This window comes from Crotalus tigris, unplaced genomic scaffold (genome assembly GCF_016545835.1).
Source record: "Crotalus tigris isolate CLP2741 ecotype Arizona unplaced genomic scaffold, ASM1654583v1 scf7180000018053.2689490, whole genome shotgun sequence".
Classification (NCBI taxonomy): Eukaryota; Metazoa; Chordata; class Lepidosauria; order Squamata; family Viperidae; genus Crotalus; species Crotalus tigris.
Window position 1 is genome coordinate 1,167,684 of NW_024096796.1, and position 24,530 is coordinate 1,192,213.

At 34.6% G+C, this 24,530-nt stretch overlaps 1 protein-coding gene across 2 annotated transcripts in view; it reads left to right on the plus strand.

The window, feature by feature from the left end:
* UGGT1 (UDP-glucose glycoprotein glucosyltransferase 1) overlaps positions 1-24,530 on the plus strand; it is a 50,592-nt gene that overhangs the window by 10,904 nt on the left and 15,158 nt on the right. The window contains exons 10-31 of one of the 2 annotated variants that reach the window (XM_039347152.1): positions 644-743; positions 1,631-1,691; positions 3,902-3,993; positions 4,115-4,265; positions 4,985-5,104; positions 5,721-5,806; positions 6,484-6,619; positions 7,658-7,789; positions 8,618-8,782; positions 9,124-9,244; positions 10,716-10,814; positions 13,514-13,537; positions 14,019-14,113; positions 14,940-15,146; positions 15,315-15,446; positions 17,068-17,198; positions 18,480-18,575; positions 18,888-18,990; positions 20,038-20,117; positions 20,890-21,079; positions 22,260-22,418; positions 24,233-24,318. In XM_039347152.1, coding sequence (XP_039203086.1) covers positions 644-743; positions 1,631-1,691; positions 3,902-3,993; positions 4,115-4,265; positions 4,985-5,104; positions 5,721-5,806; positions 6,484-6,619; positions 7,658-7,789; positions 8,618-8,782; positions 9,124-9,244; positions 10,716-10,814; positions 13,514-13,537; positions 14,019-14,113; positions 14,940-15,146; positions 15,315-15,446; positions 17,068-17,198; positions 18,480-18,575; positions 18,888-18,990; positions 20,038-20,117; positions 20,890-21,079; positions 22,260-22,418; positions 24,233-24,318 — 2,566 coding nt within the window. The remainder of the gene's footprint in view (positions 1-643; positions 744-1,630; positions 1,692-3,901; positions 3,994-4,114; positions 4,266-4,984; positions 5,105-5,720; positions 5,807-6,483; positions 6,620-7,657; positions 7,790-8,617; positions 8,783-9,123; positions 9,245-10,715; positions 10,815-13,513; positions 13,538-14,018; positions 14,114-14,939; positions 15,147-15,314; positions 15,447-17,067; positions 17,199-18,479; positions 18,576-18,887; positions 18,991-20,037; positions 20,118-20,889; positions 21,080-22,259; positions 22,419-24,232; positions 24,319-24,530) is intronic. The other variant, XM_039347153.1, reaches the window with a different exon arrangement.

A 24,530-nucleotide genomic window follows, 5' to 3' on the forward strand; every position in this document is an offset into this window, starting at 1 on the left:
GTGTAGGTGTGCAGGTGTCAAGGCCAAGTAATTTTTTTACCTTATTAGCCAATTACAATTTGACAATTGTCATTTCTTCATACTAAAGTATTCAAGAAGATGTCTGTAATCAAATTAATAAAATATTTACTTGCTTGCTTGTGAAGTTTGTTATACTCTCAGAGAACATCCTGTGATCATAGCTCAATAAAGCAACTTCAAAGCACTTTTTAACTATTGATTTGTAGTTAACTGGAATTAGGTAGAAAATCCTCCATAGAAAGATGGGGAACATCACAGAATTTATCTCTTACAGCCACATTAATACTTTATAGTATTTAATATTGTTCATTGTGTTTATCCAAATGTGTTTAATATTGTTCATTGTGTTTATCCAAATGTGTTTAAGAATATAATTTAAATAGGTACAGGTATACTTGTGAAACTGAGAAATATTTTTTCTTTGGGTGACCGTTTTGGGATAAAAATATAATTTGCCTGTTTTTTTTAGTACTTAAAAAAAGTGAAATGATTAACATACTAGCTTGATAAAGTGAAAGTCCCCCAAGTATGAGTCCATTAACCATGTGAACATTCTCATCAAACTTATATTTTTGATTTAAAAGAATTAGCTTTTGATTGAACCAGTTGTTTTTATTTATAGATTTAAGTTTCCAAACTGCTGCTCGTATTCTGGCTGCTCCCACAGTGGATGCTTTGACAGTCATGAAAGATCTGAGTCAAAATTTTCCTACAAAGGCTAGGTAATTATTCTTGTTGCTGTTAAGTAGATGTATAAATAGTATGAGTTAAGAGGACAGAGAAGAGTCTTCATTGTAATATGTGAAAAAATATTTTGGGAGATGTAAATAATATTGGAATTTCTCTTTGACGGTTTATCCATTTCTATTTAATCAGCCCACCCTATGTGCATGATGGACCCTGTTGGACTTAAGAAAGAGCTTGGTGTTGTTCCTAGGGTTATGGTACATGGTTCAGATAAGGCCTTAGTTGCTGCTTGGAATGACAGGATGACAATAGCTTTGGACTGGATTAGACCCATGTACTCTCCTTATGTGCTTGGATTCAGAAAGGCTCTCTGGTTTACAGAGGAACTCTGGGTGATGAAGCAGTGTAAAATGTTCCTAATGCTTTGCTGAAAGAAAACAAAGAATAAACCAATTCAGAGCTTTTCTTTAGGATTTTCCATCTTTATTATGTCTGGGGAGAGCTAACAAGGAATCTTTTTAGGATAGTCCATTCCCTTGGGAGTAATCAGGAGAAATTCCCTCCTTGAGTAATTTCTATTCCCTCCCTTGGTAATGAGGGACCAAGCATTTGGTTGAATCCTGCAATGCCTTTTTATAAGAGAGAGTACTGCTTGCTTTGAAAGATGTGATTGTTTGCCTCCTCTTGAAGAAGCCATTGCTGGACCCAATGGATCTGGACAACTTTTGTCCAGCCTCCAACTTTCCCATTTTAAGAAAAGTTGTTGAGATTAGCTCATAGTTCCAGAAGACTCTGGAGGGACTGGATTATCTGTACCTCTTTCTGGCCATAATACTGAGATGTACTTGTTAGTAACTTTAATTTAATAAAAAACAAAACTGAAATGGGATAATGATTTAATGGACAATTTGGTCTTTTGTAGGGCAATAACAAAGACAGTTGTTCCTTCAGAACTGAGATCAGAAATTGAAGAGAACCAAAAGGTAAGAATATACATGTAGGAATATATTCATGGCTAGGTGGGGATATGTCATAAACAGACATTAAGGTGAACTAGTAATGTATAATGTATACACTGCAGTATTTATTGCCAGATTCCTGCTCTCCCTTTCTATCAAGGCAACTTTTTATATTGTTAAGTACTTTCAAACAAATAGTTCTTTTAAGAATAAATTGTACTAATAAAATGCTTACCACATTTTATATTTTTTAAATTTCTTCAAAGCTTGTTCAGATTTAGGAAAAGCAGAATAATTGCAGAGTATCTCTTTTCACACAAAAATATTGCTCAATGGCATCAAAGACCAAATTACCTTTTTCTAATATATGGATGTGAATTTGAGGATTTGTCATGTAAAATCTTTTCTTCCTAGTATTATGGTATATAAAATCTAAATGTTAAATAAAATTAGAACATTTTGATTCATTTCCCAAGAAACATCAATTAAAATATATATCAAACTATTTCTAAATGCTCAGAAATAGTGACCCAATGTACTCATAACTAGTTTGATTCTAAACATTTCCTTGGAGACAACAGTTAAGGGTTACTCATGAGAAACCTATATTGTACCATATAAGATGAAAGCTAGAAGGTTTATTCATTAAAAAAAATGTGTTGTGACTAGTTTTTTCTAGTAGATCATAATACAGAAATTGATATTGTAACATTTTTTCCTTTAAATAAATTCCCCACTTCTGTCAAGGCTTATGGTTCAATGTGAACTGTTACAGGATTAATTCAATACAGATCTAATTGACAGAATAAATACTGTGAGCCCCTTTCCATCTATATCTTTATAAACTGTCCTTAAAACCAAAGCTATCTTTTGCCTGACAATTGCTGCCTAATATTTGTTTCATTTTTTGTTCTGTCACTGTGGGAACAGAGACTGTGAAAAATACTCAGGAACAAAACTATTTAATGAGCCCTCAAGAGTCCTATTCTAGAAATAGAATTACTCTAGAGGAATTGGATTGTCACAACACTAAGGAAATAAATTATGGGATAAACTTAATATAACTTGATGTTGACCAAAATGGGGCACTCATTTATGATTGAGGATATTCTTTTTGACTTGCTTTAAATCAGCATTTAGCCAACTTAGTACCATCCAGATAGAGTGGAATGCAAGTCTTAAAATTCCAAGTCAGATGGCAAAAATATTGCTTTCTTTTTTTGCTTTCCTTCCTTGTAAAGTTGAAATATTATGGCCAAATTCATCATTTTATCTGATTTAGCATGCATATATTATGTATCTGTGATAACATATCTGTTTAATCTAGATTTCATTCAGCCATCATATCAGATATTGCCATTCATGAAAGCCTGTACATTTGTGTAGAACACCTTGTCTTCATGGATAAAACTTTGCTTTTCCATCAACTATTTTGCAATCAAAAACTTGCTAATAGTCATAGATCTTAAAGCTATTTGTTATTTCTTTTCTTTTTTAAAACTACTCTCAATCTCTGCTCTGATTATATTTATTTCAAATAAAAATACCTATTTATTTTTGTGACTCTATATTTAAAAGTTTTATTTATATGCCCGTGGGTAAGTAGATGATGTATAGCCTTCTCCTATCTGGCACCTTGCAGTTATCTTGGTAAAGTTACTGTATGATATTAATACTTTGGGAGAATACCAGACTTGAAAAGGCTGAATTGAGTCTTCCTTCATCTTACTTTCACATAGGCATATAAATTGAAATCTTGCAAATAGTAGCAATAAAATACATAGCAAATAGAGAGTAGTTACCATGTTCTTTACAAAATGTTAACCTCTCTATGCTGACATGAAAGTGAAAAAGATCAGCTACTCGCTTAAAAGTGAAAATCAACTTGTGATTATTATGACTCACTACAGACAGCAAGGTTATTTTAAAATGTTTTCACCCATTGTTCTGTTTCTAAAGAAAGCCAACCATTTATTTCACTATGCATGATCAAAGCTGATATATATTGTAATTTTATTAAATAGTAGGAAAAAAAGGCAAAATGAATTAACTCTAAATGGGAAGGCTAGGTCAACCAAACCCAAATCCCTCCATGTGGATGAGAATTACATTTAAATGTATACGTACGAACAATTTGATAGCTTTATGTGTGAACAGTTTGAGAAAACTACACAAAAATGGCCAATTTCAATTCCTCAAATTGTATTAATGGCTTTTCTACATTCTTTTTCCAGTACTTCAAAGGGACTTTAGGTTTACAATTGGGAGATTCGGCCCTATTCATCAATGGACTTCATATAGATCTAGATACACAGGATATATTTAGGTACGAACTCTTCAGAATGCTCCTTCTTGCTTACAGTTCAGTATAATAATGCTAAAAGACTACAGAACATCAGTACCCATGTTTTAAAATTTAATGTGATCTGATTTCGTGATTTTTCTAGCTTATTCGATGTCCTGAGGAATGAAGCTCGTGTTATGGAAGGGTTGCATAGTTTAGGAATTGTCGGGCGTTCCATGCACAATGTGCTGAAGTTGAACATCCAGCCATCTGACTCTGACTATGCTGTAGATATCAGAAGCAGCGCAATTTCAGTAAGTATATGCTCTGTCTACGTTATGCTGATGTGATAACTCCAATGAAATTGCTTTTGTTGTTGTTAATTGTGAAGTCGTGTCCGATCCATCGCGACCCCATGAACAACGTTCCTCCAGGTCTTCCTGTCCTCTACCATTTTCTGGAGTCCATTTAAGTTCACACCCACTGCTTCAGTGACTCCATCCAGCCATCTCATTCTCTGTCGTCCCATTCTTCTATTGCCCTCAATCTTTCCCAGCATTAGGCCCTTTTCTAGTGAGTCCTTCCTTCTCATTAGGTGGCCAAAGTATTTGAGTTTCAACTTCAGGATCTGGCCTGAACTACAATAAATTCTTCGTGCAGTGAATTTGCACTTTAGCAAAGAAGCCCCAAAAGTGGGCAACATTTTCAGCAAAGAGTTTGCTCTGTGGAATATTAAGACAGAAATAGTAGGAAAATAATGCTGTATTGCAACATTAAAATATTACATATACAATGGTATATAGTCACACCCAACATTTTCATTTAATATCTACAGCATTTCATTATTTCATTTAAGTTGAATCTCTAAACATGGTATTTAGGTAAGTGACAAAATTTAGCTCACCTTTCTCTAACTTAATATTTTCCAATTACATTGACCTATAATGGCCATGCTAATGGGAATATGGAGTTGTGCTTAATGGATCTGCTTAGAAAGGCAAATCTTAATCTTGGGAATTTGTTCTTTTTTTAGTGGATCAATAATCTTGAAGTTGACAGCAGATACAATTCCTGGCCTTCCAGTGTCCAGGAATTGCTTCGTCCTACTTTCCCTGGTGTGATCCGACAAATAAGAAAAAACTTCCATAATTTTGTGAGTAATATTAGTTTACACTAATTGTATTCTAAATACCCAAGATAAGATGGGTTTATATTTGCTTATTTTTTGCCCTCTAATAGTGCATTTGAATTAGATACTGGAATATTTCAGTTTTATTCTGTGCTCTTGAGGCTGATGATAATTTTAAAAGATGACATTCTTTCACTTGGCAAATTTGAGGGAACAATCCACCCAATATTAACTTACCGTATTTTTCCGTGTATAAGATGCTACTTTTTTCTGTAAACACACTGTTCAAAAATCAGGTGCATCTTATACAAGTGCAGTGTCTTATACACGAAAAAATAGTGGTAACCTCCGCAGGCCAAAGCATGCCTGTGTGGGTTCTTTACATGCCGCTGCCATGCCGCCTGGTGCAGGTGTCAAGCCTCTGTGGGCTTGCCACTAACGGGGGGGAGGGGGCAAGATCGTCAGATGGCATCCGGAGGCAGCGGATGGGAGCATGGATGGCAGCGACAGCCCTTTCTCTCCCTCGTATCTGTATGCTGGCCGGGGACCCTGTGGAACGCAGCTGTGAGGCCATCCTGCTCGATAATAGCAGCCAGCCGAATGAATGAAATTCATATTCATAATTTTGTTATACTTTCAGATGCTTCTCCTAAATCCCTCCCATGAGAGTTCAGCAGAATTGCTAGGTGTGGCTGAAATGTTCCTGTCTAACCATATACCACTGAGGTAAAATTGCGGCTTTTTTCACTCAGAACTTTTAACTTTATTTTTAAAGCTGAGTAATATTCTCATGTATTCCCTTTTTGATCCCAAGAAATGAAAAAATTTCAGCATGTTGAAAGCCTCATTAGTATTTATGCAACCTTCCCACGTCCTTTTCCTAGCCATCTGGGAAATATGAAATAGAACCCTTTTGAGTTTGTTGAGAAATGAGAATTAATATATATATTCTGATACTGATTTTAGAACTGTTGTGCATGCTCCTGACTGTATATTCAGTACCTAAGGCAGACGTCATTGTTGCCTTCAGTAAGAGTTAAAATTAACCTTAAAACATTTTCCCATGCCTCACTATTTCTCTGTGTTGCTTTTGTTATTGTACTAGCACATGATTTGGTCTGTCTACAAAGTTATCTATCATATTTAAGGTAAACTAAATTTTATTCCAAACTCAAGATTTCAATATTAATTTGATGAGAGTTTCAAATGTTATGTATAACTTTCAGAGTACTTAACATATTTGATAACAGCAGACATTAAGTGATTTGTTTATGCTAGGTGGATCTCTAATCTTGATTGCTGTTAAAGAATGGACAGAATCTGCATCTACCAAAATGAGTCATGTAGCAATAGTGTTCATGCTTTCAATTCTTGATTATGATTTAATCCTTTATTTTAAATAGGATTGGTCTGGTCTTTGTAGTTGATAATTCTGAAGATGTTGATGGGTTGCAGGATGCTGGAGTTGCTCTTCTTCGGGCATATAATTATATGGCAGAGGAAGTAGATACAAATTATGCATTTCAGACAATTATATCTGTGAGTAATCTGTCCCATATGAATGTAAATATATGTCAAATATTGTAACCCTTGGTTGTGATAATGAGACGAGACACCCAAGTTATCTCTTTGGTATTATTGGGCTTGTTTGTTTATTTATTATAATCAAATTTATATGGCTGCCCACCTCACAGATAGTGATTCTGAATAGTATACAACAATCTTAAAGAGTTAAAGTCAATTTGTTCCTAAAGCTTATTTGTTTCTGAAAGGACTTCCTTCTGAAAAGGCAAAGCATCTTTATTTATTCTTCAGGATAAACTAGACTGCCTCTGATTTCTCTAAGAAAAAGAGATGTAATACTACCCAGTGCATCTTCATTTCTCCTCCTCATTCTGTAATTACACTGATACCAGTGAAGGACAAAATATACCTTTCAAGAAATATGTTAAAATTTCTCTCTCTTTCAGTTTCCACTCTCTTCTTTCTTTCATTGCCATTATATCTATGCTATGAGAAGTTAGCTATCTCTTAGACAAGAATCATATGTATTATACAGAAGGGAATATTTTCATCTTTCCTAACTTTATGATGTTTATTTTCACAAATGATTACCTTCTAGAAACACATTTAAATTAAATTAATTCTTATCTCTTTATGAGATCATACTAGACACTTTCTTCAGGGAAAAGTCAGAAGATGGAAAAATGTTTCATCAATAAAAACTTGTAAGAATTATAACAAAGTGTTTAATGCATTTAATATATTTATATGTGTTGTGTGATACACTAATTTTGATGGTTAAACAACCTTCCAATAAATCGGATAATAAAGGTATTGTGTTCCTATACAAAATCCTGAACATGTTTATGAAATTAAAAAGATCCAATAGTCCTACAATGTAATAATAATAATATATATTATTGGGTGTGGGGGGAGTGAGTAAAAAACTAAGCATTAGCATCATGGCCAGTTTTGAACTATTGGAGGAAGAAAAAAGTGATGCCAAGTAGGTGTTCCAGGAGAGATATTTCAGTAATCTTCTGAAGATTGTGTATTTCACATTTCTCTTTATAGATGTATAATAAAGTGAATGCAGGAGAAAAATTGAAGGTGGAACATGTGGTTAGTGTTCTTGAAAAACAGTATCCTTATGTAGAAGTAAACAGCATCTTAGGAATTGATTCTGCCTATGATCAGAATAGGAAGGTAAGGAATTCATATTATTATTACTATTTATATTTTAACATCAGTATATAAAGCATACGTATGCATAGTTTAGATGTATATGAAAAGGAATTACTTTTATATGCCTGAAGTAGCATCAAAAATGAAAATTAGTTAAATAACTTCCTGTGGGGGAAATAAAGTATAGGTATTTAGTGTGTATTATATATTCATTTAATTATTATAATCAAAATGCAGATGGAATAAGGAGTAAGCAGTACAATTATCTTCTTTCGTTACTGAAGTTGGAAAGCCATCGTGATGAGTTAATACTATGCATGGTACTTGAGACCAATGTTCCCCAAATATATGCCACCCGTTCTGATATGTTGGTATTATCCGTGATAGTTGGGAATTCTTAAAATAGTAATCCCATCACACCTGGAAGGCATTAGGTAGGAGAGGTCTGGGCTTTGAACTTTAGGGAAAATATTTTAAAAGTTTATTTTGTTTATTATATAGCCGTAGATCAGTGCTTTTCAGACTTGCCAACTTTAAGGTATCAGAATTCTCCAACCAACATTTTCAACAAATTTCTATACATGATACTTGAGCAGAGAATTATTTTATAAAATATATGTTAATTATATAAGGATTTACTAATTCAATTAACTATCTAGTTTACATATAGAATATTTGTTCCAGATTTTAAATTAGATTAAATTTAAATTAGATTAAATGGATAAATAATACTGCATAAAGTAAGGATATTGTGCTATGTTGGTACAGTTTATTCATAAAACTTATTAATGGAGTATGTAGTAATAGAAAATAGGAAAGTCATTGTACTTTGTCTTCTGTGTATTTCAGGAAGGATATAGTTACTATGAGCAGACTGGTGTTGGTCCTCTACCTATTGTGCTTTTTAATGGAATGCCATTTCAAAAAGAACAATTGGATCCAGATGAACTAGAAACAGTAACTATGCATAAAATCTTAGAAACTACTAGCTATTTCCAAAGAGCTGTGTACCTGGTAAGTTAAATTTCTGATTATCAGGAGTTTCAAAAAATTCATTGAATATTTTTGTATTACAGCTTATCTAGATTTGTCAAGCAATCTTTATTATACTACCAAATATTTTTAAATGGAGCATATACAATATACAGTATATCAAAAGTAGTTAATGTGATATGAGATAAGCTAGTACAGAAATAAAACAGCATTTTAGTGGATGTACAAAAGTAACATAGTAGCAACCTTATAATAGTGGAATACAATATGCAAATGATTTTTAATTTAAAAAAAAACTGATTTTTTAAATTATTCTGATTTTCCAAATAATTCCAGCATTTTGATTTTGATCTGTGTTTCAGGGTGAATTGTCCAATGATCAGGATGTAGTTGAATATATCATGAGCCAACCCAATGTTGTTCCAAGAATCAACTCTCGGATATTGATGTCTGACAGAGAATATCTAGATTTAACTACAAATAGTAAGGCCAATAAAAAGCATTTCTAGTAAACATGATTTGGAACATAACAAAAAAATCATTGTTTCATATAATGTTCATAAGCCTGCTCCTCCTCCCTCAGTTCTAGTTTAATCATAAGGAGGCAACTGAATGCATAACCCTTCCTTGTAAACCAATTGCATTTGTTCCTTTATTCTGAAAACAAGAAATTGATTAGCTTACACTATGGAATGTTCAGAAAACCCAGGATCAGAAATCCTGATCTATTGTTTAAACTAACTGGAGCTTGTCACAGATTAAATGAAATAACAAACAGGTGCTATTTTAAAACAAAAACAATATTTCCAAACTCTTATTGTAGCCATAGTAGGTGAAGAGAAGAAGATATGTATGATTTGAGAGGAACTTAATATTTAGCAACGATACCAATACTTGAACTGGGGGGCGGTCATTTAGGGTCTCTGAGCTTGGTTGTTTTCTTGCAGATGTTTCATCATCTAACTAGGCAATATCATCCGTGCTAGAAGGAGTAAGGTTTCGTCTCTGTTTATATACAAGTGGCTTACCCTGTCAGTGTTGGGGAGGAGTGTTCTTGGTGATTCCTTGATTAGGCTATTGTTTATTATTAGCTTGTTTGTCTGAGTTAGTATCCTACTCCCTTAAAGTACTGATGATGTTATCTAGTTGGGTAATGAAATGTCTGCAAGAAAACAACCAAGTTTAGAGAGCGTCACATTTGGACCTGAGATCTTGACCAAGTTGTTACAGTGACTTTATCTCTTGAACCTCATTAAAACCATATTATAAATGGGTGAACGGATAGATTGAAAACAGTAGAGAACTTGTAAAGAGAACAGAAAATAGAGTGGAAGTATGTGTTGTATATTTGTTTGTCTGCCCTGATGCGGTATTATGTATACATGTACAATCTTTTGCCGGTCAAGGAATGTATTTTTAAAATATTTATTTTCAAGACTCAGGAGATAGGATTTCTTCTTTTTTAAAAATAATTTTTATTAAAGAATTTTTCAACAGAATACCTCCTCAAATATGCATGGGATGCAAAGAGTTCCTTCATACATACCTAAAAATGTTTAAATGCACACATGGGGGTTTTATTTATTTATTTCCTACATGAAAGTCTCTTCATATCAGCAACCGAATATCATACAACCTTCAAAAGCAGCTTTGGAAATTTGAGAAGAATTTGAGGATAGAAATATTTTGATGAATAATTGACAATTCCACCTGGAACGCAATGATTGCAGAATGTAAATCCTTTCATATTTGAGGAGGCCTGTTTGCATAAAATGCACACTGTACAGAGATAATTATAATTTTCTCAGATCTATAAAATCAAACATTAAAATGTTGATATGACCATCTTTGTGCTTATAAATGGTTTGCTGATAAGGTGTCTCATTTGTTCTAGTTGCTCATGTTAAGTAAGATATTTCTCTTCTTAAAAGTAATCACAATTTTTTTTTCCTAGATAATTTCTATGTGGATGATTATGCTAGATTTAGTACCTTGGATTCCAAGGACAAGACAGCTGCTATAGCCAACAGCATGACTTACCTAACTAAAAAAGGTATCATTATGAATTCTTTCTTCGTCTTTGGGTATTGCATCTAATGAGGAAAATACTTATACCATATTATGCACAGTTGTTCTTTGTTCAAAAGACTAATGAAGCCTTAAAGGTTTTCTGGTGACTCTTTATGCTAGTTTAAAACATATTTCCCTCTCAATCTTAGTACATAACTACCTTCATTTACATTTAGTAGTCTGTGGAGCAGAATATAAAAAGTCAACCTGTTATAATCTGTTTATAAATAATGTAATTATTACATTAAACACTCCAAGTAATTTAGGAAAAAAAAGCTTCCATTGCAAGGTGAAATGATTTTCCTCTGTCCTTTTGTCTGCTGTACCAGGGCTCCCCAAACCCTGGTCTGTGGACCACTACGAATCGCAGCCCAAACCAGGCCACACAAGTGGTGGGTGAACACGCAAGTGCGCAAAGCTCCATTTGCACAAGTGGCAGGTGTGCACACAAAACCATTCCTTCTCCCCTCTGCCACTGTTGCTGCTGGTCCACGGAGCCTGGAAGATTGGGGACCACTGTGCTATACTATACTATGCTATTTTTTATGTGCAATACATAATTTTCTGTCACTTCTTTCCTGCTCTGCTATTATACATTTATTTCTGTAAACCCTGTGGTCAACTGTCAACTCTGTTTATAAATAAGTATTGAATTTTACCTCTAGCTCTGACTGGATAGCAGGGAATGGAAAGATTTATACTCCTGCAGACAGCTGTTCATTTGCATTCTTTTAGTGCAGTAGTTCTCAACCTTTTTAATGCCGTGACCCCCCAACTGGTCGTAAGTCGAGGACTACTCAACCGGTCGTAAGTCGAGGACTACTCAACTGGTGGAGCCCCGTTTGCAGAATGGGACTTTTGGCAGGCTCAGCAGGGCAGAGACAGCCTGGACAATTCCTATTGGCTTTTGAAAGCCAATAGAATTAGACTCTATTCAAGAGAGTCTATTCGATTGGCTTTCAAAAGCCAATAGAATAAAAGGGAGTAGCACAGCTAAGGAAAAGGGGGAAAAAATGGCGGACTGTGTTGTTTGGCGACCCCCGTGAAATGGTCGTTCGACCCCAAATGGGGTCCCGACCCACAGGTTGAGAACCACTGCTTTAGTGAGTCGTTAATGCTACCTGGAGGCTTATCTGTGTCTTCAGGGTCACCTGAGTAGTGCAAATGGCTGTGGAGCCTTCTTTGGAACTGTTGAAAGGACTATATTGTAGACTAGAGATAGATGATGTCGTATCCCTCTGTTGAGAGAGGGCTGTTTAATTTTGACATAGATGGCCTCTTTGACCTCTCTTCCAAACCAGCCATCCTCTGCAAAATGTGAACTTTGCGGTCTTCGAAAGAGTGGCCTTTGTCTTTTAAGCGCAGATGGATTCCTGACTCTTGTCCTGATGGGTTTGTTCTCCTATGTTGTGCCATACCTTTATGAAGTTGTTGTTTCATTTCCCCCAATGCAGATCTGTACATTGGGGAAAAAAAACAACAACTTCATAAATGCTAAAAGAATGCAAATGAACAGCTCTCTGCAGGAGTATAAATCTTCCCATTCCCCCCCCCCCCATCCAGTCAGAGCTGAAGAAGCTTCTTGAATGAGAAGCGAATCGTCTTCAAAGAAACACAAAGTCCAGTTGCCTCGTTAAAAAGCTTATTTGGGATCCAGATTTTTAACTAGCAGCTATATTAAAAATATTTCATCCAATGTCTAGGAAACAACATTTAAATTATGGGTATCCTCAACTTTCTCTTATTCTCTCTTATTCTATTATTGTTATTCTTTGAATGAGTTTTAGGAATGGAAGTTTGAAAATATAGATGAGAACTGGGGAGTTGTTACTCCAAAATGTTGTCTTAGTTCTGCTGTAGAAACGAGCTTAGGCCAATAACCTCTCCGTTTTATTTATGGAAGGAATAGTTCAAGTTTAATTAAAGGAGGCAGAGTTAAGACATCTCTTTAGACATGATGGGACTGTATTTTTGGAGGGGTAGCTAGTCTCATTCAATAGAGCATGAAATTGACTGGCTAGCTTCAGATTAGGTTTCATTACAGAAACTCTTTTAGTCACATCAGTGGGTGAACCTTGCTAAAATAGTGGACCATCCTTATGTATTATTTTGTTCCTCAAAGACTTTTAATATCAAATATGGCGGCTAGTTATGATACCTCTGGGCTGCAGATTCCATGCTAGATAATTGTTTAACAGAAGAACAACTGAAGCAAGAAGCTTTTTTTAACATTAGGGATAAACATTCCTGCAAATAGTTACCAATATTTCTGGCAAAGGAAAGGCAACAATTTTGTTTGCTTTCTTTGGGAGAAAGGGGCAATTTAGGCTACTATCTTTCTTCCTACTGAAGGAGAAAAATAATTTTAGTAAAAGGAGTTCAGAAGTCAGATGGTGCTGCTAGGGAGGTTTATGTGGAATTTGAGGTGACAAGAACCTGATAGATAATTGTAAAGAAAGAAATATGAAATGTCAACCTGATTTCAAATCAGATATGATACAGCTTTGAGATATGGAGGTTTATTTTCCATTTGCTGGTAACAAAGTCATTCTTAGTTGATTTTGCATTTGAGTTGGTTATAAGGGTACTATATGCCCTACAATGGCTCTTGGATATTTAATGAGGTCAATTCTGTCAACTAATTTTATGTTTTTCCACTCTTTCCTATTTTACTTTTGTCAGGAATGTCCTCCAAGGAAATTTATGGTAATGACCTTGAGTGTTTCTTTTTCTCTCTCTCACTTATATTACTAATTTTAATCTTTTAAGGAATGGTCTTTAAGTCTTACTGGCTTAGGACTTATTGCGAATAAGAAATCATTGCATATTGTTTTTAAGAAATCTTTGAATAACAATTTGAATTATAGTATTCATATAAAATGTATCTCTTAACTTTCTTGCAGGTTTTCTATATTACTTTTTAAAAAATTCTGAAATTAGTGGTGTAATAATAACTTTATTAGAATAATAACTTCATAAGATATCACATGCACATGCTTATTTTTCATTCTTGCAAAATAGGCTTGATTTAAAATAAACACTCGATTTTTTCATAAATACTAATAGCCTAATAATTTTGATATTGTCTAAAAATTGCTTTCTACACACTGCATATGCCCAACATGTGCATTATGCATTATGACAGGATCACGTTCAATTTTCTTCCTTTTATCTTTTTCTTACACAGATGATACTTTTGTCAGACCAGTGACATTTTGGATCATTGGAGATTTTGATAAACCATCTGGAAGACAACTATTATATGATGCTATCAAACACCAAGTATGCAGCTAACATCTTCATCAAAGAGCGGGGAGTGGGGGAAGACTGAGTTTTATGACTTGTTTGATTTTTGAAGATAGATAAGAAAAACTGTTGGGTTTTTATATTTTCAAATGGTTCTTCATTCTGCCATGCTCATTGGCTCCATTTCTCAGAACTGTCTTCAATCTGCCATTTCTTCTTACTATTTTTTAGATTTTTATCCTTTTTTTATAAATAAAGCAGTAAACATACATAATATTTCTCCTATTTTCCCTACAACAATAACCTTGCTGAGATAAGTTGGGCTGAGAAAGAATGAAGCTTGATTTAGAATTGCCCACAACTGCACATTGGTGTTGTTGCATACCTATGCTGTGAAGGGGTTGATGGATAAGCGCAAGTTGTAGATGTCTGCAAATGGGCATATCTCTAAATCCCAACTGCGTGTTGTGTGGAGGTATGCGTCCTATGTTTGGTTGGCTGATCTGACTTCCTCTTTGAGCACCCCCTAGTCAGAATGTTAACATTTGCAGAAATATAAATGCAACTTTGCACCTATGCAACCATCCCCAAACGACAGACTCACGTGTTCCTGATGTGCAGTGATATAGAAATCTAATCCAGGCTTAATTGCTAAAATCACCCAGCTGATTTTCATTCCTAAAATGGCATCACAATTCACAGTCTCCTAGTTTCTGGGCCAGCATTTTAATCACTATATCAAATTGGCTTGTGATCTCTGTTAAAAAAAAAAAATGCTGACTTGCTGGTTGTCACAGCTCTTTCTTTCACTTAAGAACTGTAAAATAACCATTTTTAATCTGCAATTCATTTTCTTCTGTAGAAGTCCAGTAATTTTATCCGAATTGGTGTGATTAACAATCCCAGTGAAGACCCAGCAACTGAAACCACAATTATTGCCAGGGCCATATGGGCAGCCTTGCAGACACAGACATCAAACAATGCCAAAAATTTTATCACAAAATTACTTAAAGAGGAGAATGCAAAGATGCTGGAGGCTGGAACAGATATCACAGAATTTGCTGTTGGAGTAAGTGTTGAAGATGGCCTTTTTACTGTAAGATAAACAAACACAGTAGGAATAATAGCAAAACACAGCGGCATTCTTTCTAAATTGCAGCTTCCTTTCTAAATTCCAGACAGGATAAGATGCATCACATTGTCTTTTAATGAAATATTTCCCCCCCCCCCATTTTAGGGTATGGAAATCAATACATTTAAAGCAGCTCTTGATGCTCCTAAAGTGGATTTTATCCTTTCACATGCTGTGTACTGCAGGGATGTTCTTAAACTGAAGAAAGGACAGAGAGCGGTGATTAGCAACGGAAGGGTGAGCAAATTATATTTATAAAACAAGCAATGTTTTACTTGCAGATGTTTTTGGTCCTAATGTGGTATTTTTTTCCCCTCTATACAAGAGAATGCTAATTTTGGATTCATTTTAATGTAAATCAAATTCCTGACCATATTTTTAAGTCTTCTGTTTCTCTGAAAAGATAAAATGGGCTTCTTAAAATGGACTTATTATGTATATTCTTTGCTGCAGTGTATGTTTATAGCTTTTCAACTGTGAGTCATCTATCTCTGAATTCAAAATTTTGATGGCCTATTATTATTTATTTATCTGTTTATTAGACTTAACCCCACATAATATAATAGTTTCTTGGCAACTTACAAATTAAATACAGAAATATAGAAATATAACGAGATCTAGAACCCATTAAACATACAAAAACCTAACAAAGAGGTGTTATGAAACCAAATATCCTTTGGAAGAATTAAGTTCTTAACATGGTGGTCAAGATCTTCTAAAGCTCTTCACCACTAATACCAAAAAACACTTCTGGGTTTACCCGATCTCCCAAAATTGGAGAACAATCAGCTGCTTCTCCCTGCATGAGTGTAATAATCAGACCAACCTTTATAGGCAAATGTGGTGTTGTAATCTATGCTAATATGTTCCAACTCCAACCTGTTGGTGATTATTCAGGATGGCTTTACAATAGCATTTATGTGAGAATATTTTGTCCTTCATAACTAGTTGCTCCAAATAAATCCTTTGTGATGTTAAGATCTGCTCAGAAATAACTTAATAGACTGCTATAAAGATGAAGGCGTATCCCTCCCTCCCTCCTTATACCTCCAGTTCTGAAACACTTCCAGAGAGGCAAACCTGGTCCTCCCTCAATTATTTTCTATTCCAGACAAAACTCTCTTATTCTCCCAGACACTTTACTTTCTCTTTTTGTGCTGCAGAGTACCTAGGTCACTGCTCTACTTTCCACACTAGCAGCTATTTAAATTTACTGTTTCAAGTGCTTATATTATATTAAGCTATTGTAGGACTCATTTATTCTGCTGTTTCCAGCTTCATTCTTTAATTGTTGTTTTATGTTTTATATAAAAAATACATCTTAACATATAGCAATGAAATGTATTTTTTACTAGCAATGAAATGTATTTTTTACTAGCAATTGTGTGCAGTAAGCAATCAATGTAGAAGTACTTGTTTATTCATAACTATCATGAAAGACTACCAAGGTAGTTAATAACAATAGTGACCAAACTAAAATAAAACAATTGCATCAAATAATCAAGCAGCCATATTGATCCTGCAGGCAGGAAAAGTTGTTACAACCTCAGTGAGCCCTAATACTGAGAGAAACTGAACAAACATCTTGAAAGAGAATATTCTTATGCTTTGGTGACATAATCAGAATGGTCCCGTTTCATGTAAAATCACCTGATATGGCAGAGTAGTACTGATACTGATCTAAATGAAATATTGCCATTTTTTACTATTTAAAAAAAACTTTGCAAAGGTATTGTATATGTGTTGTATTCCCAATGGTAATGCGTGTTAAGATATGGTGCATGTTGCAGGATATGTTCAATTTAGATCACTTTGTAGTGATCATGATCATGATCAAACCATTTCATCTTCATTTCAGATTATTGGTCCATTGGAAGCTGGGGAGCTTTTTAACCAGGATGACTTCCACTTGCTAGAAAATATTATTATAAAGACATCTGGTCAGAAAATAAAATCTCATGTACAACAGTTAGGAGTGGAAGAAGATCTGTAAGTAAAATTGAGTAGGTTATGGAAAGGAAGTGGAATTCTTCACTGAAGAATGTTGGTGGTTTCAGTGTTTATGGAATATAAAGAGACATTCTTCCTCTGTCATGCCCCCTCCACATAATGGTACTGGCAGTTGCGTATTAAAAAAAGAAGAATAAGGTCTTTGGCAAAACCAGGGCTTATTAGGCAGAAAAAGCATAGTATATTCTAAGTTTATTTTGCAGATACAGACATATCTTTAAAATACAGGTGATTTTAAATGTAGAGAGATTGTATCAAAAGATTTTAACTTATATTGATTCTGTTACTTTTATTTACATTTTTTCTGTTAGCTCAATATCTGTAATGTGATAGGGGGTATTACAGTTTGACTCCCATTCATAGTATTTAGAAGAACACTTGACTGAAAATATTTAAACCTTATTTTATAATAGCATGAGCAGATAGTATAAAACACGATGCAGGTAGTCCTTGACTTATGACCACAATTGAGCCCAAAATTTCTGTTGTTAAGCAGGAGATTGTTAAGTGAGTTTTGCCCCATTTTACAACCTTTTTTGCCACAGTTGCTAAGCAAATCACTGCAATTCTTAAGTGAATCAAGCAGTTGTTCAGTGCATCTGGCTTCCCCATTGACTTTGGCAGCTAGGAGGGTTAAAAATGGTGATCACATGACCCCAGTGATCATAGTCATAAAGACATTCCAGTTGCCAAGTGCCCAATTTTAATCACGTGACCATGGGGCTGCTGCTGCAACAGTCATGTGAAAACCAGTCCTAGGTCACTTTTCAGTGCCGCTTTAACTTCGAATGTCACTAAATGAATGGTTATAAGTTGAGGATTACCTCTACATTGCTTCTTTTTGAAAAGCATATAAAAACCAACTTCTTCACTGTTCACAGAATGAGTCTCATCTCTTATTCCCCCTTTGCCTTGTAGCTTTCTGGTTGCCTTGAGTTGATTTTTTAATTTGCATTCTAATGGCTTCATCCTTCTTCTGGTCCTTCCATCCTCCAGTATCTCTCTGTGCCCCTCCCAAGCCAGTCCTCAGAGCGAGGGGAATGAAATAGATATCTCTCTTGTAAGCAAGCAAAGAGAAACAGCCAGTTTGCTTGCATTTACTGCCACTGGATTTCATACATAGACTATTTTATCATTTGCAAAAGTAACACTTATGGTTTGTTTTTGTTTTTTTGTTACTACATCTCATCAAGTGACCTTTTTAATGAAAATTACATTGGAAGAAAACATTGGCAAGATGGTCTTTTTTTCTTTCTTCAGTGCAAGTGACCTTGTCATGAAGGTGGATGCTCTTCTGTCTGCACAACCAAAGGGAGAGGCCAGGATTGAATACCAATTCTTTGAGGATAGATACAGGTAAAATAATCTGTAAGAGTGGTTCTTAATTGGTCTTGTCTGTCTACCAAGAATAATATGCATTCAGGTTCTGTAAAATATAAATAATCCTGAAAAGATTTCATTCATTTGAATTTCCATGCATATTTTCTTCAAAAAGTGTTAAGGAAGTATTTAAAAGATAAAATAGTAATGGATTATGAGTTGACTCATTAACTGTTCTAAAAACGGAATTCATAAATGTTTTAGACTGGTTGATTTTTCTGTCATAGACTAAATATAAAAATCAAGATTGTACATACTGTAGTTTCTTTTTCTTTTTTCTTTTTCTAGTGCAATTAAGTTGAGACCAAAAGAGGGAGAAATATATTTTGATGTTGTGGCTATTGTTGATCCTGCCACTAGAGAGGCACAAAGACTTGCTCCACTGCTTATGGTGTGAAATTATTATTGCAATCATTATTGTATTATTATTATTATTGCATTGATAACTGAAAAATGTTTGAAATATTTTGGGGATTGATGGATGTTCCTTCTTTGATCAGCAGAGGAAATAAGCTTCCCATTTTACAAGCAATGTGTGAAACCTGTTGTAAAAGAATTCACCCTTAACATGCAAAATATACAATTATCTTGCCTTATCTTAGCTTATTGTGAGTAATAATAACTCTTAAGAACACACTTGTAAAGCTTTAACCCAGATATGTCAAACTTGTGATGTCATGTGATGTCGCATGACGTATCGGAGCTTTTTCCCCATTGCCGGCAATGGGGTGGGCGTGGTTTCCTTGTGATGCATCCAGCCCGCAGGCCGGCACTTTGACACCCCTGCTTTAAACAAAAGAGACTTACGATGTTAGATTTAAAAGCATTATGTATTAATATGGAAACTGCTAAAATACATAATTAATGACCTGAACAAATCCTTTGGAAGAAGTTCTTTATTAAATTAAAAAAAAATTAAAGCATATGTACTTTTCTCCAGATTTGACTTTCTGTGTTTTAAGCCAGAATCTATTCTCCCCTGCACATCTGCTTCACTTAACTGAGGGGAGGGGAAAGCAAGGAGGAGAGCCTGAGCATGCACATGCATATAGAGATAGGAGTTCATTTAAGAAGCAGCTGAATGAACTTAAAAAGATGTGAGGCTGTTTTAGAGATTCAAATGTGCTCCTTTATGTTGCACAGTGTTTCTTTCAAGGGATTTGCACAGACCAAGAAGATAAGAGATTTGAATTAAATTGAATGCGTTTGGACAGGACTTTGATTTATCAAGTAACTAACTTTTAATCTTTCTTATGTTAGTTATATGTGTAATATAATTCTCAGATTAATAACTTTGCAGTGATCCTGTAATGAGGAGTGCATTTCGATATTAACAAGCTAGTAGACAGAACATTAGGGATATGAAAAGAGGAAGAAATTGCAAGAAATGTGTACTTTAATTGCATTTAGATTTATGTGTCTTTTCCTCTTGATTTAGGTATTGAACAAACTTATAAATATGAATCTCAGAGTTTTTATGAACTGTCAATCCAAACTCTCCGACATGCCTCTGAAAAGGTGAGTCAAATGTAACAGAATATAGTAATACTGATAAAATGTTATGATTACTGTGCTTTTTAATACTAATGTTTGAAAACTGCAGGCTGCAACTAGTTATTAATTTTATTTTTATTATTTAAGTTTATTAATTTTATTTTTGTTTTCATTGTTTGTCTGGTATTGATCCTAATACCAGAATTAACATTAGAGAATCAAACAATAAACAACAGCCCAATGAAGGAATTACCAAGGAGAAAACAATACTCCATCCCCACCAACACTAACAGGGCAAGCTACTGTATATAACAACAACAACAACAACAACAGAGTTGGAAGAGACCTTTGAGGTCTTCTAGACCAACCCCCTGCTCAGGCAGGAAACCCTATACCATTTGAGACAAATGGCTGTCCAATCTCTTCTTAAAAACTTCCAGTGTTGGAGCATTCACAACTTCTGGAGGCAGGTTGTGCCACTGCTTAATTGTTCTAATTGTCAGGAAACTTTGCTTTAGTTCAAGGTTGCTTCTCTCTTTGATTAGTTTCCATCCATTGCTGCTTGTCCTGCCTTCAGTGGGCTTTGAAGAATAGCTTGACTCCCTCTTCTTTCTGGCAACCCCTGAGATATTGGAACACTGCTATCATGTCACCCCATATAAACAGAGAACAAATCCTACTTCCTTCTAAGATGAAGAAATTATCTAGTCTGGTAATGAAATGTCTGCAAGCAACCAGAAAGAAAACAAATGTTTAATACTAAAACATTTAAATATTTGTCATCTTTACCTCTAAGCTTTTATCGCTACGTTCTGGAGCCAGAAATTACTTTTACAGCAGAAAAACATCTTATTCCTGGACCACTTGCCAAATTCCTGGATATGCCTCAATCTCCTTTATTTACTCTGAATCTAAATACTCCAGAGAGCTGGATGGTGGAATCAGTAAGAACATCATATGATCTTGACAACATTTATTTGGACGAGGTAAATTTATTAATATGTATTCAAGTTTTAGATAGAAGTATTTCATTTGGAAAATAAAGCTTGCAGCTAAAACCTATTAGTCAACTAACTGAAGATTAAAATTTGTACTGCAGTCATGATGATTTGGAGGTTAAGGTGACTATAATTTATTTGCTTTTATCTTCCAATAATATATGCTGATTTTTGTTTCAAGGAGTTTGATTTTTCTATTATAGAATAGGCTTTTCAGTCAGTTGTTTTTTTTAATGCTGTGATGTTAAATAGCAAGAAGAAACGTGAAGCTGGCAAACTATGAATGCTAATTGTTAAATAAACTTAACAATGGTAATTGGGACCAGCAATTCCATTGTTAAGCAAGTCAGTTGTAAAGTCGATATCACATGATTGTGCCCATTTATGACAGCAGTTATGGCTGGCACAATTGTTAATCAAATCCTGCATGATTGCAGTATCTCGCTGTCACATGATCTCCATTTATGACCTCCTGCCAGTTCCACATTAACTTTTCTTGTTGGAAGCCTACAATGTAGGCAGAAAATGGAGATCATATGATTGTGGAGTGCTGCGACCATCATAATTGTGAGCCAGTTTTCAAGTGCCTTGTGACTGATCATTCAGTGAAAACTACTTGTCTAGGTAGGGTCTCTTGGAGCATTTTCCAGAACAATTATTCCAGCTTTGTACTCCCCAAATGAATTGGCATTGCAAGTTCCAAAATTTTTTACATAATCCCACTTGCTGGGAATTGGAGGTATTGTAAGCTCCAGTATCTCTGAAAAGTACATACTTGTGTAAGGCTGTCTTAGTAAGATGGTTGCAGAATCTAGAATGGAAAAAAACTGTACAACAGAACATAGCGTATGTGACGTTAGAGTTGCCTCCAGGTGAGCAGGGTGTCATATAAAATAAATAAAAATATCTGTACCTCTCTTCGTGGTAGACATTTTCTTGCAATGAGTTGTGAATATTTGGGGTACATATTTCTGGGTACAAATCTAACAGAAGAGTAGTTTTCCTAGCTGCAGCTATCAAGGCTGGAATACTGCATTATCTAAAATTGTAAGATAGAATTATTTTATCATACTTTTCTGACTTCAGCTGTAGCTTCTTGATGCAGATCATTGTTTTTAATTATTTAAGCTTTTGAATGCTAAACTAGTGGTTATTTCTTTCGACACAGGTGGAGAGCGTAGTGGCAGCCGAGTATGAATTAGAACATCTCCTTTTGGAAGGGCACTGTTATGATATCACTACAGGGCAGCCTCCCAGAGGTCTTCAGTTCACTCTTGGAACATCAACAGACCCTGTTGTTGTTGACACCATTGTCATGGCCAATTTAGTAAGTGACTGACCATCTTACTGAAGTTAAGTAGAATGCTATATGGAATAGATTTGTAAATGTTTAATTGGCCATAAATATGACAGACCATTTTATAAAACCAAGCAAGGCATTTTCTGGAATCCAATATTCAGAATATCCAGTAGTTCACCTTATATCTTGTATGCAAACAGATATGCCATTTTTTTTTTATTTCTAGGGAATTAATCATGTAAAGAGAAAAAAAAATCCCATGCCTCTTGACTTTCACAAAAGTTCTTATTGTGGCTTTTGCTCAGCCAGAAACAAACAAACTACAGGCTAGGTTGAATTAAGTGTTAAGCATTATTAGGCAATTTACGATTTTTTGAAACTGATTTTTTTAAAAAGCAGTTTGCAATCATAACATAGAGAAAAATAATCTAATAACAAAATACAATTCAAAATAGTAAATTAACACAACCAGCATCCTTTGATGTTTTTTTTTTAAAAGTCTGGGTGGGAATAACTGATACTTTCTTGAGATCTTGGGAATGACAGGCTTCATATTTGAATAAGTATCTATAAATTCACTGGAAAAAGCTATTGTATTTGGAAGAGTTAGTGGTAAAAGGAAAACAGGCTGCCAAAGAACATGGTGGGGGGTCACTATCAAAGCTGGCACCAGCCAGAGCATAGAACAACTCAAAGCAGTGCAAGATTGGAAGATGTGAATAGACCTTGTCTATAGAATTGCCAAGAGTCGGACACAACTGAATGGATAATATCTTCTATCTATAAAATATGTGTGTTAGGATTCATGATTGAGTCTAACAGCTGATAGATATATGCATTTGGTATTATTTCTTAAAAGTATTTACAGCCCACCATCTTCCTGAAGTGACTGGAACATCAATATATAACTAATAATAAAAATAATAAAAAATACAACAATTTTATTTGCTTGGTTGTATTATGTCTTATCAAATAAGAATGGCAACTTGCATTACAAATTATAGTTTTAATGTTAATATGGTAGGCAGTGCTTTTTTTGTAAAAAAAGAATAAAAAATGCCGGAACTCACACACGTCATACAACCCGCCTTGCCTACCCTACAAGGTTCCATCCAAAAAAGGTGCCAGAACTCCATTCTGGGCATTCTATGACAAAAAAAGCCTTGATGGTAGGAATGATCCAGTATAAAGAGGTTAATAGGATAAGAAAAAAATGAGCTATATATATGTTCTCAACTGGTCACCTTAATAGGATAATATTCGTAATTCATGTAATTTTTAAAATGATCCTTAACATTTTATGAAAATCCTGTAATTCTTTTCTAATATTTTTTCTTGTGTTGGTTTCAGATTATATTTTATTATCAGGTATTAACAATATGTTATTTATGTTAAATACATACTGAAAAATATGTATGTCTAAGGTCTAATTAAAGTTTATCGATAGGACATTTTAGACATCAGAGGTTGATAATCATTTATTAAGGTCATAATATTTTTTGTGTAATGAATAATTAAAATTTGTAACCCTGAGAATTTTGGTGTGGTGGTTAAGGTACCAGGCTAGAAATTGGGAAATATAGGCACAAAGTCAGCTGGTTGATCTTGAGCCAGTCATTCTCAGCCCTAGGAAGGAGGCAATGGCACACCACTTGAGAAGAATCTTGCCAAAGAAACTGCAGGAACTAGTATGCAGAAGTCAAAAACTGACTCAAAGGCACACCTGCACACACAACTTGCCAAGCAAAATCCAGCTGAATTATGCATCAAAGTTTGATACTTAGTAAATTGCCTGAGGTCAACTAAAGTGTTTCTTTTCCCGTTCCCTTTCTCCTTTTTAGGGATATTTTCAGTTAAAAGCCAATCCTGGTTCCTGGTTCCTAAGGCTCAGAAAGGGAAGGTCTGATGACATTTACAAAATTTACAGGTAGGTTGGTAAAAATCATGATTCTACTTGTTTGTTTCTAAACTCTATAGGATATAGCCATTCCATCAAGATGGCATTGGGTTATTTATTTAACATTCAGTATTTCTATGCTACCACAATAAAAACAAGTCTTGTTAGCAAGTGTTAACAACAGTTTTATATAGACATTTTTTTTTATAGAAAAAAAAAACATCCACTTACAAAATCCCACC